This window comes from Phragmites australis, chromosome 9 (assembly GCF_958298935.1).
Source record: "Phragmites australis chromosome 9, lpPhrAust1.1, whole genome shotgun sequence".
Taxonomy (NCBI): domain Eukaryota; kingdom Viridiplantae; phylum Streptophyta; class Magnoliopsida; order Poales; family Poaceae; genus Phragmites; species Phragmites australis.
This window is the reverse complement of record NC_084929.1, coordinates 15,654,279-15,669,331: the sequence shown is the minus strand read 5'-3', so window position 1 is coordinate 15,669,331 and position 15,053 is coordinate 15,654,279. Positions and strand designations below refer to the sequence as shown.

Below are 15,053 nucleotides of genomic sequence, written 5' to 3'. Positions count from 1 at the left end.
TCTATCTAAATATGCTCTGGGTTTATCTAGTGTGTCTACTCTACCGATCAAAACGCTTGCAACCTATCTAAGAAGGTAAATTACAAGTAAGTAAATACGGAAACGTAAATAAGGTAGAGAGAAAAAACTTGGCACAAGGATTTTTTTCTTGGTATTGATGGCATGAATGCCACCCTAGTCCACACTGGAGCTCCACAAATGATATACTCTCGGTCGGCACCTGGTCACGGCTCTTGAGCCACCAAGTCACTAAGACAAGGCCTCCACTCGGATAAGCCGCCCAACCACCAAGGCAAGGTCTCACCACTAGCCTCTCTTCCGGTTCCTCACCATCGTGATCACTTCGGAGCTTAAGCCACCAAGGCAAGGGTCTCTCCGTCCCCATACACGCTTCCCCTCGCCGCTCCACACCAAGTCGGAGGGTCAACAAGTTTGCCGGTGAGTCACCAAGACTCCAAGGTACCGACATACCAAGAGGTACAAGCTTAGATCACTTCTTGATCCACTCTCTAGCCAGCAATCACCTAGCAACACACTCTCTACCTATAAGCACTAATCACTCTCTAATCTTGTGCTTAATTGCCTTGAATGATCATTTTAAGCACTTTGGTGGCTTGGATGCCTTCTCAGGTGTATAAGGACTTTTCTAGATTCTAGCTGCATGCCACACCTTCAAATGACTGAGTGAAGGGATATTTATAGCTTCAAACCCGCGCACTAGCCGTTAACCCAATGGCTCTGAAAAGCTGTTAGCATTGGATGATCTAGGGAGAACAATAGTACTAACACCAGATCATCCAGTGAGTATACTCTCACAAACTAGGTATTGGAACCCCACTAAAGCCACTGTGAACACCGGACACTCCGATGTAAACTTCTTTTTCATTACCGAACTTTACGGTGAGTTATCTGAGCCATCCGACCCTCTGCATCTCCTCTGCACAAATTGCTCAGGTGAAGTCTCCGGTGTGCACATCTTCATCACCGGACTATACAGTGGGTTGTCTTTGGCCAACCGACCCAGTACAACACTCTTTGGAAATATTACTCTGGTGAGATGATCTTCAGAGTATCGGACCTTCCGATGAGGTCACTGTATTCTCCCCTTTTTCAACAATGCTCCGGAGCTTGCCTCCGGTGTGTTCAAATCAATCACTAGACTATCCGGTGGGGTCTTCTTCTTCCTCCTCCTCTTTGCACTATTCATTATCCGGTGTATGCACTTCCATAGCATCGAACCATCAGGCATTGGACTTGTGTCCATTTTGAACATGTGTCACTAAGAAATACTTCGGTGTTTAGCAAACACTTGCCATCGGATCTTTCGGTGAGGTCAAATGCCTCTGAACACAATGCTCTGGTGTGTTCATCTATGTGAACACACTACTAAAAAAACCCGTTCACTGCCGGCCCATAAAGGTGTTTCACTGTCGGTTCGAGGACCAGCAGTTAAAGGGTTATCACTGCCAGTTGAAGGCTTCAGCTGGCAGTGATAGTCGACTATCACTGCCGGTTGAAGGCTTCAGCTGGCAGTAATAGTCAGGCGTCGAATCGATCTTTTTGGGGCTAGAAAAATTGAAAAAAAAATTGCACCCGAGGAACCCTCACGCCCGCGCCGTCGCAAGTTAAAAGTCACACGACTTTTCACGCTCGTGCGGTTCATAGCACACGAACTCGAAACCTCTCAACTTGCGCGATACGTCTTTACCATCCCACCACAGAAGTACTAGTGATACTATTAGCATATGCAATCATTTTGATATCTTTTGTTTGAAACTTCAAATGATTATTTGGATATCTAAATGACATCAAATGAAAAAGTTTTCAACTACGAAGTTGTAGATCTCGTCGAGGGTTACAATTTTATATAAAGTTTGTCCCCATCCAACTTCGTATGAAAAAGTTACGAATTTTTTAAAATAAACTATTATCCACTATCACTGCCGGCTCTAGCCACGAGCCTACAGTGATAGTGGATTTTCACTTACGGTTCTTTTCGAATAGCCTTTTAGTGTCAGTCCATGATACGAACCGGCAGTGATAGATTGGCTAGTAAGAAACCGGTAGTGATTGTCACGGCCCAGAGTTTCTAAACACGTAATTAAGTGCTAATGAGCATCATTAGCATCATTTGTTTTCATTTTGAGCCATATAGACTTGCAGTGTGGATTAAACCGAATTTATTGAACTGGGTTTAACTGATGCATTGTGAAACATCTCCTAAAACTTCTATGGAACCTAGGGCTGGTGACAATTTTAGAAATTAGTAGATGCCAAGAGAAGAATATAAATGAATTTTTCCAAATTTTTGGGAAATATTTGGAAGGCATAAAAATTATCACAAGTTGGAAAGGATAGCATCTTTGAGAAATTTTTATTCACAATTGGCTCAAGCATTCTGGGTCAAACAAGTTCAAATGGGTTCCTTGTGAATTTTAGTTTCAAACAAAATTCGTTTTACCAATTTTGGACTTTGGGAAGGTGTTCAAATGGATGGCTAAAGTGGTGGAGATATTTTGCCTGGCGGTTACTGTTCATCGGCCCCGCCTGTCATCCCCTTCGCTCAGACACAGCCTCTGCTCCCCCTTCTCCCGCTCTCACAGAGCAATGCGGCACCGCCATCCTTGACTTCGGTGGCCACCTCCACGTTGCCGGCCAAAAGATCAGCCCCCAGTCCTTATCCTCCCCTCCCCGCCCTCTGCTTTATCTCTCTCTCTGCTCCTTCTCTCGCGCGGCCAGAAAGCAAAGCGCAGAGCACACGCACACGCACTGGCCGTCGGCCAAATCACCGCGCCGCTGGCATGTTCCGCCGAGCCCGAGCAAGGTAGAGCACCGAGGGAGGTCGCCAAGGCCCTCCTCTGCCGTTTCCCTTCCTTCCCCGGCCGTTTCCCGCAAGGATTGGAGCCGTCCGCGCCTTCTTCCCCAACGGCGGCAGCCGAGCTCCACCGTCCTTCGTCGACCCGCCGTGTCCTCACTTCTCCGGCCCAACCGACTGCACGGTGAGCTTCCCCGTGCTCCTGTACACCTTATGCGCGCGCCGTTTTCCCTCCGTCCCGTCACTGGCGCGTGTTTCCGCGATGGTTGAGCCGCCGCCACCTCCCCGCGCGTGCCGCCAGCCGTGCCGCTGTCGAGCTCGTCGGCCGGCAAGCACGCCGTTAGATCCACGTGCTCACGTAGAACGCGTAGGTGCGTTCGGCCAGGCTTATTACGCCGCCGTTTGTCGTCGGCGAGTCAAAACTAAGCCGCCGTCGTGTAGCTTCCGCCGTCCGCCGCCGCTAGCCATTCTCTGGCCGTCGCCGGTGACCACGTATACCTCAAATGGATCCACGCGCACCTGCTGGAGCCGCAGCTGCCCTTCCCGGCCGCTTGGACTGCGCCGCTCGCCGCCGGCGGGCTCGACCTGAGCCCCGGCCGGCCGCGCTGTGCTCTGTTCTGGCGCGAGTCAATTTTGACTCGGGTCAAAATATGCCGGCCCCACCGGTCAGTGGCTTGGGCTAGGCCGGTGCCGGTAGAAAAAGGTGTGGGCCCATTTGAATATTAGAGAAAATCGAAAATTGCGAAGTAAATATCTGATGAGTTGATAAATCGGCTGAAATCTTGAAAAATGCATAGGAAATTGTGTAGAGCTCCAAAATTCGTGAAATCAATTTTGTTGGCTTTATTTTGATGTGATCTATCCATTAAAAATACCAGTGGCCATGAAATATGTGCTGTGAATTATTGAATTAATGAAATGTGTCTAGGCTTTGATAATTCATAGTTAAAGTTTGGTATTTCCAAAATTGATAAATCCAATTTTGTTAATCTTGTTAAATTATGCCATGTTCATTAAAAATTCTAGGGTTTATGAAATGCTTACTGAGGATTAATGAGTTATCAAAATGGTTTTAATCTTTAAACATTTCATAATTGGTTGGTCCATAAATCGAATTGTGTAAATCCTATTAGTGGGTTCCTTGTTCACTTAAAAGAGTTACCCTCATGATAAGTATAGTTAGTTTTCTTTTAGGTTTAAGCTTAGAGTTAAGCTTAATCAATCTAGGAAGTCGTTAAATGTTAAACAATAATTCAAATAAGGAAATCCTTAAGGCTTTTAACTCATGGCATAAGTGCATTGCATCTCCACTGTTGTCTTACAGTGAAGCATCTTTCATTGCATGTCATTCATATTCATTACATTGCACGCGTGATTCTTTTAGGGAACTTCGACCCGGCGAACGAGGCGAACGAGTCTGTCCCAGAGGTTCCCGCAGTGGTGATCGTGACTTGGGTAGCTGTGAGCAGCAGCTAGGGCAGCAAGGCAAGCATCTATCATATTGCACCGTGTCTACTTGAAAATCTAATATGTTATCTACGCTTATGTATACATTGCATGTGTTGGGTTCCGAGTTGGGTAGAACCTATGCCTATGCATTCTTCCATTTCGTTCACGTGTCATGTGTTATTCCATTGGAGCCTAGTGGTGTCGTCGCGGTCTAATTTTAGTTCGCTATGCTTAGGGGTGCTTAGGCTTTCCGGTAGAAGTCGACGACGGCGTCCACCGTTGTCGCGAGCCTAGGGCTTTTTACCTGTTCACATTTGTGGTTTTGTTGATGATATGTCGGTTGTTGAGTGGTGAGTTGAGACGAGGTGTGGGCGGTGTTAGGGGTGTCATCTGCTCACGAGGAGTCCTCAGGCAGTTCGGGAAGGGAACCCGGACACCGTAGACCGCTTGCACCGGTTAAGCACCGATCGTCGGTGTAGTCGGCTTTAGCACTTACCTTACTCACCACATGCTGATATAATGGTAGGCGAGCCGATTACCTTCGCAGACGTGGTCATGTGGGCCTCATCATAGACGGTGTGAGTCCGGTTTGAGTCCGGTCTTTTAGCGGTATTAGTTTGCTCGGGGAGTAGTTCTAATACCGCCGTGCCGAGCTATGGTTGATCCACATGGTTGGGTCTGGTTGGGAAAGGTTGTCACGGGTACCCCCTTGTGTGCATCTTAGCGGGTGGCACAAGCCGTATGGTCCCTGTGTCGTGTGGGTCCAGGAGTATCCCCCTGCAGGGTGTATAATCAGTTCGAACTGCCGTGCTCTCGGTCATGAGCATCGCTATCGCTTATCTCCACCGAGCGACCATGTTTTGGTCGTAGAGTTTCGATGTGGGTTGTGGCATGGTTGGTTTGGGTGGTTTGGTCGGGATGTGGTCGGTGGTTTGGTGGTAATGGTTTACTTTTATACACTTGTTGTTTATATATCTGTTCTGATCAGTTGGTTGGCAGGGTTTGAGTGGGTGGTTGGTTAAGTCAGTTGCTTACACCTAGAGTCTAGGTTGCTTACCGCTTAATGAACTTAAACATGTCTTAATCCTTGCTACAGCTTTAAATGCATGATCCTTGGAGTCGAGAATATATATACTCATACTGTGTAAGACTTGCTAGTACCTTCATACTAAGGGGTACTGCCCTTAAGTTGTTTTCAGGTTCTCAGGTTGGCGAGGAAGAAGCTGTGTTCGGCTACTTTGTGCCTGCCGATCAGGGTGGCGGGCAAGAGTAGCACCTTCTACTCCGAACTCTGGCGCTTTTGGTATGGAGCCTAAGGGCATACGGCTCCATACTCTTTTGTTGTATAGGTTTTTCTTTCGCTGCATAGTTGTTGTTGTTCCTCTTTTGTTGTAAATTGTGGAAGCAGTTGCATGTTTAATAATGGTAATCCAGTTTAATTATTTGCTCTCTATTAAACTGTGTTGTGATATTTGAGTTGGTAGGCATGTGTTCCGATCCTGGACACAAAACACGTGCCGGGACTACCGGAATGGTATTCTGATTAATCGTCGAGGTTGTGATTATGAATAATGATCCTCCTGATGATTAATTAGAATACTATTTGGACGGTTCCTCACAGTGATGAGTTGGCATATAAGCCTATTTCTGTAGTAGTGACACCAGACCATCCAGTGAGTTCATTACTCCTAGGACTTTTTCAATTCAACTAAACTTGATCCCGATTTTGGTGATTTCTTCATGTATTGCATTCATAAGACCTACTAACATATATTCTTGATAAACATGTTAGTCTTATTGACTATATTGTCATTAATCACTAAAATTATAAACATAGCCTAATAGAACCATTTTTCCTACAACTGTCCCTAATAACCACTCATTAGTGACAGATCTTGATAGAGTCCCAACTTAGCCCACACATTAGTGATATATCATCACTAAATCTATCACTAATAATATATTAATGACACATCTTAAACTGCCGTAGTTAATGACGTGTCTTTTTTATTAGTGTGTGAGTATCAAGATATTAATTAAACATCTCACCTGCTGGATAAATGACCGTCGGGAACAACAGCTACGCCCTCTCACCTAGACAATGTTGGGTTAGAGAGCTAGCAAGCACTCTATGTAACACGCAGATATGACCCATTGTGAATAGGTATGAAAACTCCAATAAAAAACTATATCTATTATGTACCCTATCCCGAAGTTCCATTCATTATCATCACTTCATCGTTCCTATCTCCGATGATTTCCACGGCTACGCTTACATCAATTTTCTCTTCCACGGCTACGCTTACATCCATTTTCTCTTAGTATACCGATGTTATTAAAGCTTAAAGAAGAGAGATTAACAAAACGAAAAATAAAAGACAAATATTTTTTGACTTCTTCTAACTATTAACAATGCAATGCAAGAAAACAAATATGATGCAATGTAGAAAAATAAACATGATGATATTTTTGGATTTTTATTTAATTATTAACAATGCAACGAAAAAATAAATATGGTGCAATACAATGCAAAATAAATAGTCGACCGAAAGACTGACAACGACGTCCAATGTTCCACTAAGCACAATTAGAAAAAGACCAAAATGAAGATGTAGTAGATAAAAGGGAAAACGACGGTAAGCTTGGACGCCTACTGCTGTGGTGGTAGCTGCGATGGAAACCCCTGGTATGGAGGGTGCCCTGGGTATGGTCTCAACGGGTCATAATGGAAGATGCCTGGTGGTGGATACACTAGTTGGTGGGACAGAGATGATTTGACATATTACACGTTCGCTGACACATAGGTCCGATTTCGTATGTTAACAAATATGTAGTAGATGTACAGTACGTCAAATGATCTCGTCTCTAATTGGTGGGCTGTTGCTGCTGCTGTGAGCACGGCGCTCCTAGAGCGGACTGGTACTAGTGCGGAGGAGCCATGCCAGGGTGCGGAGCCCCTGGGAACTGTTGCTGCTATGGAGGCCGCTGTAGAGGCGGAGGCTATTGCGACTGAGGCTGAGGAGGCTGCCACTGGCGCATGAAGTCGCCCAGCTCCCCGAAGAAGCTAGTTTGCTCACCTTGTTGAGCTTGTGCAGCGGTTGCCGCTATAGCTGCAACCTGAGCTTCTGCAAGCTCGAGCTCCTGGATACTCTGTAGGGTAATTCACCAATTATCCCTCCCCTGCACATGAAAAAGCTCCGGAAAAGGAATTTTCTATAAACGAGTTTGATTAGGGCTACCAAAGTGAATATCTATACCGGAGTGGCCTGCTCGGAGAGTTAGTATCAACGCCATGAAAATGCATATTTTTAAGCATGAGGGTATCGGTAGTGGTCTCCCCCTCGACAGCATGATCATGAGATAAATCGAGATCGAAAGCTTGAGTAATGTAAGTAATTATTCCACCAATAACAATATGGTCACTTTGAGCATTAGATTGCTGCCGCAAATGATTGACTAACTTAGATCCTAAATTAGGTCTCATGGCAGCGTCATTAGGAAACCAAAGAGGTTGCAAAATTGCTGCGAAGTTATTCTGGGTTTCACCTTTCATGTAAAATTCTATCGTATCAATACCTTCATCTTCGGCGGCACCAACAGTATCATAAAAAGAAGCAATAAACTCAAGAGTTAAATCTTTGTAGGTATTTATTGGACAGTGGAGAAGGTGGCCGTAATTATATTACCTGCCAAATAGTCGAAGTCATCACGAAGCTCTAGGACGTTCAATCCTAAGCTCTAGCTTAAGAGTTAAATTTTATCTATCGTCAATAGAAATCTGATAAACCCAATAATCTTATTTATCACTAACCTCAGATAAATTTTTGTTACCGATAAATTTTTCCTTATCCCGAATGCATGAGGCGCGTGCGTACGAGACTAGCTCTCCAGGTGACCAAGCCAGTGCCGCCGCCTCAGCTCGTCCATCTATGAGAGAAAACCCTCACGGGGTTGCACCTTATTGTGCAGCCGGCTGGGCCCTAGCGGGCTCTTGGAACCTAGAGTGGCTCATGGCCACTCTTTTTTTTTCTTCTTCTTTTAATTGGATACAATTTTCTAATCTCAAATTGGACTCCAACTCAAACTCAAATTAAGGGAATAACCTAAATTTAATAAAAGAGATGAACTATAAGTTGGTAAACCGTCAAACTGTAGCGTTTAATATTTTTATTTGTATAGATGTATAGATACAGATTCACCGTGTGACAAGCATATTCTCAAGCTATTTGGTTCCCTTTATTAAGTCCAATTTATGTTCACGGAAATATTTTACCTCAACAACTCATCATCTTATTCATATGCTCAACTTTTCCCATGTTTATAATTTCCAGTAATGCTACACAATAATTAATCTAATCTCCCAACATAATATATCCTACATTCATAGCTCGTCGTTGAACAGCAGGTCAACATCCTCCGACTGCTCCTCCCTCTTCTTGCATCCCCAGCGGCAGCTCCAGACGCACCTGGAGTTGAAGGTCTGCAGCTTCTTGGAGTGCGCGGACATGATCCCCGCGGTGGCCGCCGCCCTGGGCAGCACGACGCCATAGCCGTCGTCCATGTAGTCGGTCCCCTCCGGAAACACCTGCCAGAGCAGGCCCCCCGCCCCGGCGCCGCCGTGCCGCGTCGAGCCCAGCAGCTCCCCGTACACCGCCTGGATGAAGCGGTCTCTCGACGTCGCGTTGAAGGCGCTTCGGGCCTTTGTGGACACCCCGAACTCCGTGAAGAGCACAGGCATGCCGAGCTCGCCCTCGGCGTCGGCGATGTGCGCCTGCATCCACGACTGCACAAACTTGAGCTGCATCTCCAGCGTCGCACCCGAGAGCCTACAAGGCAAGAGTATCATTAGGTAATGATGCGATCACTTGTATTAGAGCTCGAGATACATTGATCAATGCAATGACAAGGTGAAGTAGTGGTACGAAGTACGAACCATGTGTCCGGGTAGACGTGGACGGAGGCGAAGTCGATGCCCAGGATGCGGTGGTTGCGGATGAAGTCGGTGCCGGTCTTGCCGGCGAAGGTGTTCGGGTTGGTCTGCATGCGGGCCGACGACGACGGGCCGTAGAAGCCCTCCGTGCCGACCTCCAGCAGGTGACCCGGGTCAATGGATTTCACTTGGAACGCCATTTCTTGGATCCACGCCTACAGACATATATAACATAAATTAATTTGGCACGTTTGAGACGCCGAGTTCAGTGATATATCAGACCAGATGCTCGATCAGAACTAGCTAATGACCAGACATTGGGCACGTGAAAATTTAGTTCGAAGCAGACGCAAAAGGAAGCATGCATCTGTGCCATTGTGTTGAATGTACTACGTACCTGCAGCTTGTTCCCGGTTGGATCCGACGTGCAGCGCGGTTCGTTCATGAGCTCCCATGCGAAGATGGTCGGGTCGTCCTTGTACATCACGTTCGTGTACGTGTTCACCCTCGTAAGCATGTTCTAATAAGCACATTACATACGTATATTCCAACGTGAATCTGAATCTTGCAAAAGACATGCATTTCCAAATGGGAGGTGTACATATTTATTTGGTACTGACACATATAGGCATGATTCTAATAAAATTTTTCACTACCACATAAAACACCATAAGTACTGCAATCAATAGTATACATATTATTACTGCCAGTTCCCGAATTGGTTATTAATCACGACCTGTTGAAGCCACAAATTTGTAGTGATACTGCCGGTTCGGAACTAGCAGTGATGGCCCTGAAAATATCTTTAGGGCTGAAAAAATTCCAAAAAAATATCCCACCCAGACCACTTACCTATGCTATGCACGTGGTCCTAGTAGACTAACCCGGAACCTCTCACCTTGCATGAAGCCTCATTACCATCTCATATCACTGATTGCTAAGATCTATAGATTTTTTTTTCATTTTAATCTTGTCTAAAATTTGTGATGATTATTTTGGCATCAAAATAATTCAAATGAAAATATTGTCAACTACAAAGTTATAGATCTCATCAAGAGATAAAATTTTTAAATAAATATTTTTTTATCTGACTCCATGTGAATATTTTATGAATTTCCCAATATCTCACTAAAAATATACAAATAGACACTTGTTTTCCCTACTTCAACATGAACCAACTTAAGTGTTGCCTATATTATCATTTCTCCATATAATTTTTACCGTTAGAGATGATCATTTACCTAAGTTATATTTCTTTATCATTCCTTATTTCATCTGATTTGGAACCGAGTTGACCAACATTAAAGTTAGGGAAGAACATTTCATATATAATATGTTAATCATTATTTAGTGGTTAAACGTTACATATATTATTATTTCATCATATTATTATTAATTTTATCCTTTTTCATTTAGTTTAGGAATGCTATATACTCTCATGAGTAAACCACGACGAAAGTAGTCCAGCTCAATAAGTTACGAATGATAAAATAGTTGTGGACATGATTTAGCCATTTAATGGCTTCAAATGAAAAGGTTTCAACTACAAAGTTATGGACCTCGTCGAGAGCTATACTTTTTACATAAAATTTTTCTTCATCCATCTATATAAAAAAGTTATGAATTTCTGAAGGCGGGTTGCAAACTATTATCACTGTCGGTTCTAACATAATCTGCCAGTGATACTCACTACTATAGAAAAGGTCATCCGTACCCTATTTTCACTACTTATCACTGTCGGTGCTAGTCATGAATCGGCAGTGATAATGGAGGTATTATCACTGCCGGTTCGTTATATTAATCGGTAGTGATAATAAAATGTAGCTCATTTTGAAAATTCATAATATTTTTATGCGGGGTCGGATGAAGACAAATTTTATATGAAATTATAGCACTCGATGAGATCTACAAATTTGTAGTTTATAACTATTTTATTTGAAGCCATATAGATACCTAAATAAATGTTTAAAGACTATCGAAGGAAACCATATACTGAACAACAAAGTAAATTGCCGAATCTAATGTAAGACTAGTAGGAATGATTGGAAAAACCCTACACAGGGCCACAAAGTTAAAAATTAAAACCTTAAATATTTTTATTGCAAGTTTGGTAACTCAAATTGATGAAACGTTTACGCAGCATTGATTTTTAGATGTAGCACTATATCTCTAAAAAATTTCAAGCAAATTGGAGAAGGTCAATTTTTGACTGAAAACTGCAAAGGTCCTGTTGATGGTATTCCGAGCCTTTTTTGGAGGTATAGGTGTAAACACTAATATCTTTTTTTAGATGCATCTCCTCATTAGCTTCGTAAGTAGAGGTCAAATATCGAAATTGGACTCGGTATGTAAAAGTTATGGTTGTTTTTACCTAACGGTGCATAGATTGAAGATAATTTTTTTTCATATGTAGTTGGATGCAGATAAACTTTATATGAAAATCATAGATCTCAACGAGATGTACAACTTTGTAGCTGACAATATTTTCATTTGAAGCAATCTAGATATCCAAAAATCATTAAAAGATTTAAGTAGGAAATATCAAAAGAATAAATTACTCCATAGACATCGGGTAAAATTGTGAGGTGAGATGGTATAGAAACTTCGTGCGAGGGGTGAGGACGCGGGTTCGACTCCCACAAACTGCACGGGTGCATAAATTGTATATTTACGGGTTCGACACCCAGAGAAGCCACGAGGGGTTGTCACAAGTCAGAAAAGCCCGCTGGGGGAGGGGGGTCGTCACAAATTAGAAAAGCCGCCGAGGGTCATTCGTCGAGTGCAAAAAAAAAATTAGTCTAAAAAAATCAGATCTAGGATTACAAACCGGCAATGATAACTCTATTACTATCGGTTTCAAAACCAATAGTGATACTCGGTAGTATCACCTCCGTGTATTCACTGCCGATTCCAAAACCGGCAGTGATGCTATTTTTGAACCAGCAGTGATGATATTTTATGTAGTAATGGATCCCTACACTCACTGCTGGTTCTATATATGATTATTATTGTTGGTTTGTAACATAAACTGGTAGTGATAATGTTTACACTATTACTGTCGGTTCTTGACACGAACGGACAGTAATAAAGGGTTTGTAGTTTTGTGTTTATACAATAGCGTTTGGAGGTTTTAAAAATTAAGCGCTGTCCATACCATAATGTGATTCTTGAAGTAGCATTTGACGGTTTGGTCGGAGAAGAAGTCGTCGTCGGAGGTGACGTTGGCGCCGGCGTCCCTGGCCCATTTCACGTACTGTGCCTTGCCGCCGTAGCCGTCCCAGTTGTTGCTCAGCGACAATATCAGCCTGATCCTGTACTTCCTTGCCTCGCTCACCACGAAATCCAGCGCCTGCGTGCATGCAGGGGCAAGCAATTAAACTACTACTTGCTTGTGTACTTTTGGACCTCAGAGGGGACAATGACATGTCTGCGGTGACAGATCACGCATGGTTTTTAGTCTTGTAGGCCCAAGTTGATCCGATCAACAATCAAGAACGCGTGATACTAAACGAGCAGCCCTAAGCCCAGGGAGGTGGACATGTCTCAAACCCCAAAACCTAAGCATACCCCACCCCCTCGAAACACTAACCGCGCCAGCAACGAGACCGGCCGTCGATTGTAATCTTGCCCATTTTCAGTTGATAAAACATAGGGAAATTTCTAAACTTAACAATAGTACAATGCAATATATGGACCAATATATACAATTTTCTTAGTTTTTGAGTGATTGAAACTCAATCAAATATCACTCTCTTTCCTCACCACGCTCCAAATCATGTCTACGGTGGCTGCGGCGGTGACTTCCCCTCCGATACCCCTCTAGCGAGTTCACCTAGGGTCCACTGGAGTTAGAGCTCTGGGTTCACCGGCCACACCCCCTACCCTCACCCATCCCCCCTCCCTAATGATGGTGGCGAGGGCAATGAGGATGTGGTGAACTAGGAAGCCACACATCCATCCACGGTAGGTACCGGAGAGAGGTAGCATGGTAGCATGGGGGAGATCTCTCATTGGAAAAGAAATGTGTTTGGCAATTAATGGCGGCATTGGTTGGCAGGAAGAGGCATGGGGTTCAATTTTATTTCGGCAACAATATGCATGGCAGGGAGCTTATATCGTGTACTATGAATTGAGGGGTGGATGAAAGTCTGATAGTGTGAACGGTTTCCTACCGGTTGGCAATATGATTTTTTGACGATTTTTTGTTGATTTTTGACAAAATTTATGATATCGCCCAAAATTTCCAAGTTTTTTCAAATGTGATTAGATGAAAACCGGACCGGTAATTGGTATATATATAACACTGGATGAGAGCAGTTTGATTTCTATCCAATGTTCCACAAAGGTTAGTAAAGTTTAATAATTTTTCAGACAACTGTTTTATAGATGGGCCCGTATATTGCATCATTTCGCGCAGTTTGATCCAGGTCAGGCACAAACATGGTAATGCATGCGACGAGGGAATCACAACATGTACACGACTCATTTCACGAATCACGAGCTCAGATTTCACCTTGAAGACATCCTCGTCGTAGACGGAGGGCGACTTCTGGAGCGCCCTCCATCCGCCATCGTTGAACCCCCACGTGCGGCACACTGTCAGCCCGACCGCCGCCGCCTGCCGGAACACCTCGGTTACCTTCCCCCTCGTTGACGGGTCGACGGCGAGGATCATGAGCCAGTACGTGTTGAAGCCGTTGACGTAGAACGGCCGGTCTCTGACGACGAACTGGCTTCCCTTCGTCTTCACCATCCCCCACTGCCCGTCGATCGCCTCGCTGCTCGGCACTTCCGGTCCCTGGGCGGGCGTATGGTCACCTGGTACCTCGACATACTCGACGTGAGCATGTCTTCCATCTGCTAGGAGAAAAATAGTCGCTGCCACGGCGAAACCTCGAGCCAAGAAATGGATCAAGGAAACTTTTCCACTTCCCCTTGTTTTCTCTCTGAATATTGTCGCCATGGTTGTTGCGACCATACGCCGTCGCAAAAGAACGAGTTAAACTAGGGTCACGACTCGACTGTTACTTGTGTGCATATGCTTACTTGCTCTGTATATACATCGGAGGGAGAAGAGATCTATGTATACTTGTTGCAACATTATTCAGTGTGCGATGGAGACTTGCTTTGATATTTGCTTCGAAGCAAAGAAAAGCAAGGGAATGCAATAGCTCCTAGGGCCATCGAGACAGCTGAGATTCACACACTTTGTCTAGGGCAAGGTTTTAAGCAAAAGGAAGCGGTCAATTCAGGATGGATGGAGGAAGGCGGGAAGTGGCTTCAAAGGGAGCAAACGTGGCGTAGATGCACGGAGGAAGCAGGTTGCAGCGTACACGAGTCTCTCCAGTAACCTAGTATTGAGTTGGGCACTCAACAACGCATATACGTACGTGCCTGCCGAACAGTTCGGCGGAAAAAAAGAGGTTCTTTGGTCTAGGCTCAAAAGCATCACTTGGACGGGCCCACGGTGAGAAACATTTGGAGTTTTTTTATACTTTTTGTTAAAAATTTAAATAAATAAATTTCTCGGGGCAATATTTGTAAAACTAGGTGTCTGCTACCCTGAAAAGACTGCAGTCCTCTCAGAGGACGGTAAGGACTCCTAACCGTCCCTGAAAGGGCGGCAAGTGGCCTAACCGCCCTCTCAGAGGACGGGTAGGGGCAACCCGCGCGCCCGCCACCCGCCACCCTTACCGCCCTCTGAGAGGGTGGTTAGGCCCTTTGCTGCCCTCTCACGGGGCGGTAAGGAGCCAGCCCCGCGCGCCCCCCTCCTCCCTTCTCTATATAAACCGTAAAATTGATGAAAAATCCTCATTTTATTCCGAAAAAAAAAGAAAAGTAGAGAAGAAGAGAGGAGAG

At 44.5% G+C, this 15,053-nt stretch overlaps 1 protein-coding gene across 1 annotated transcript; it reads right to left on the bottom strand.

Moving 5' to 3' along the window:
• Positions 1-8,492: 8,492 nt before the first annotated feature.
• Positions 8,493-14,353, bottom strand: LOC133928676 (putative mannan endo-1,4-beta-mannosidase 5). The gene is made up of 5 exons (XM_062375115.1): positions 13,708-14,353; positions 12,349-12,543; positions 9,592-9,714; positions 9,198-9,409; positions 8,493-9,090 (listed from the first exon to the last, which is right to left on the bottom strand). Exons 1-5 carry the CDS (start codon positions 14,170-14,172, stop codon positions 8,646-8,648), a joined length of 1,440 nt encoding a protein of 479 aa, XP_062231099.1. The 5' UTR covers positions 14,173-14,353; the 3' UTR covers positions 8,493-8,645.
• Positions 14,354-15,053: the final 700 nt, after the last annotated feature.

Excerpts from the sequence above, each read along its gene's own strand:
- LOC133928676 (XM_062375115.1), bottom strand. The coding sequence starts at position 14,172 with ATGGTCGCAACAACCATGGCGACAATATTCAGAGAGAAAACAAGGGGA. Across the intron at positions 9,410-9,591 it reads CAACCGGGAACAAGCTGCAG|GCGTGGATCCAAGAAATGGC; the intron begins GTACGTAGTACA and ends ATATGTCTGTAG. Across the intron at positions 9,091-9,197 it reads CACGTCTACCCGGACACATG|GCTCTCGGGTGCGACGCTGG; the intron begins GTTCGTACTTCG and ends CTTGCCTTGTAG.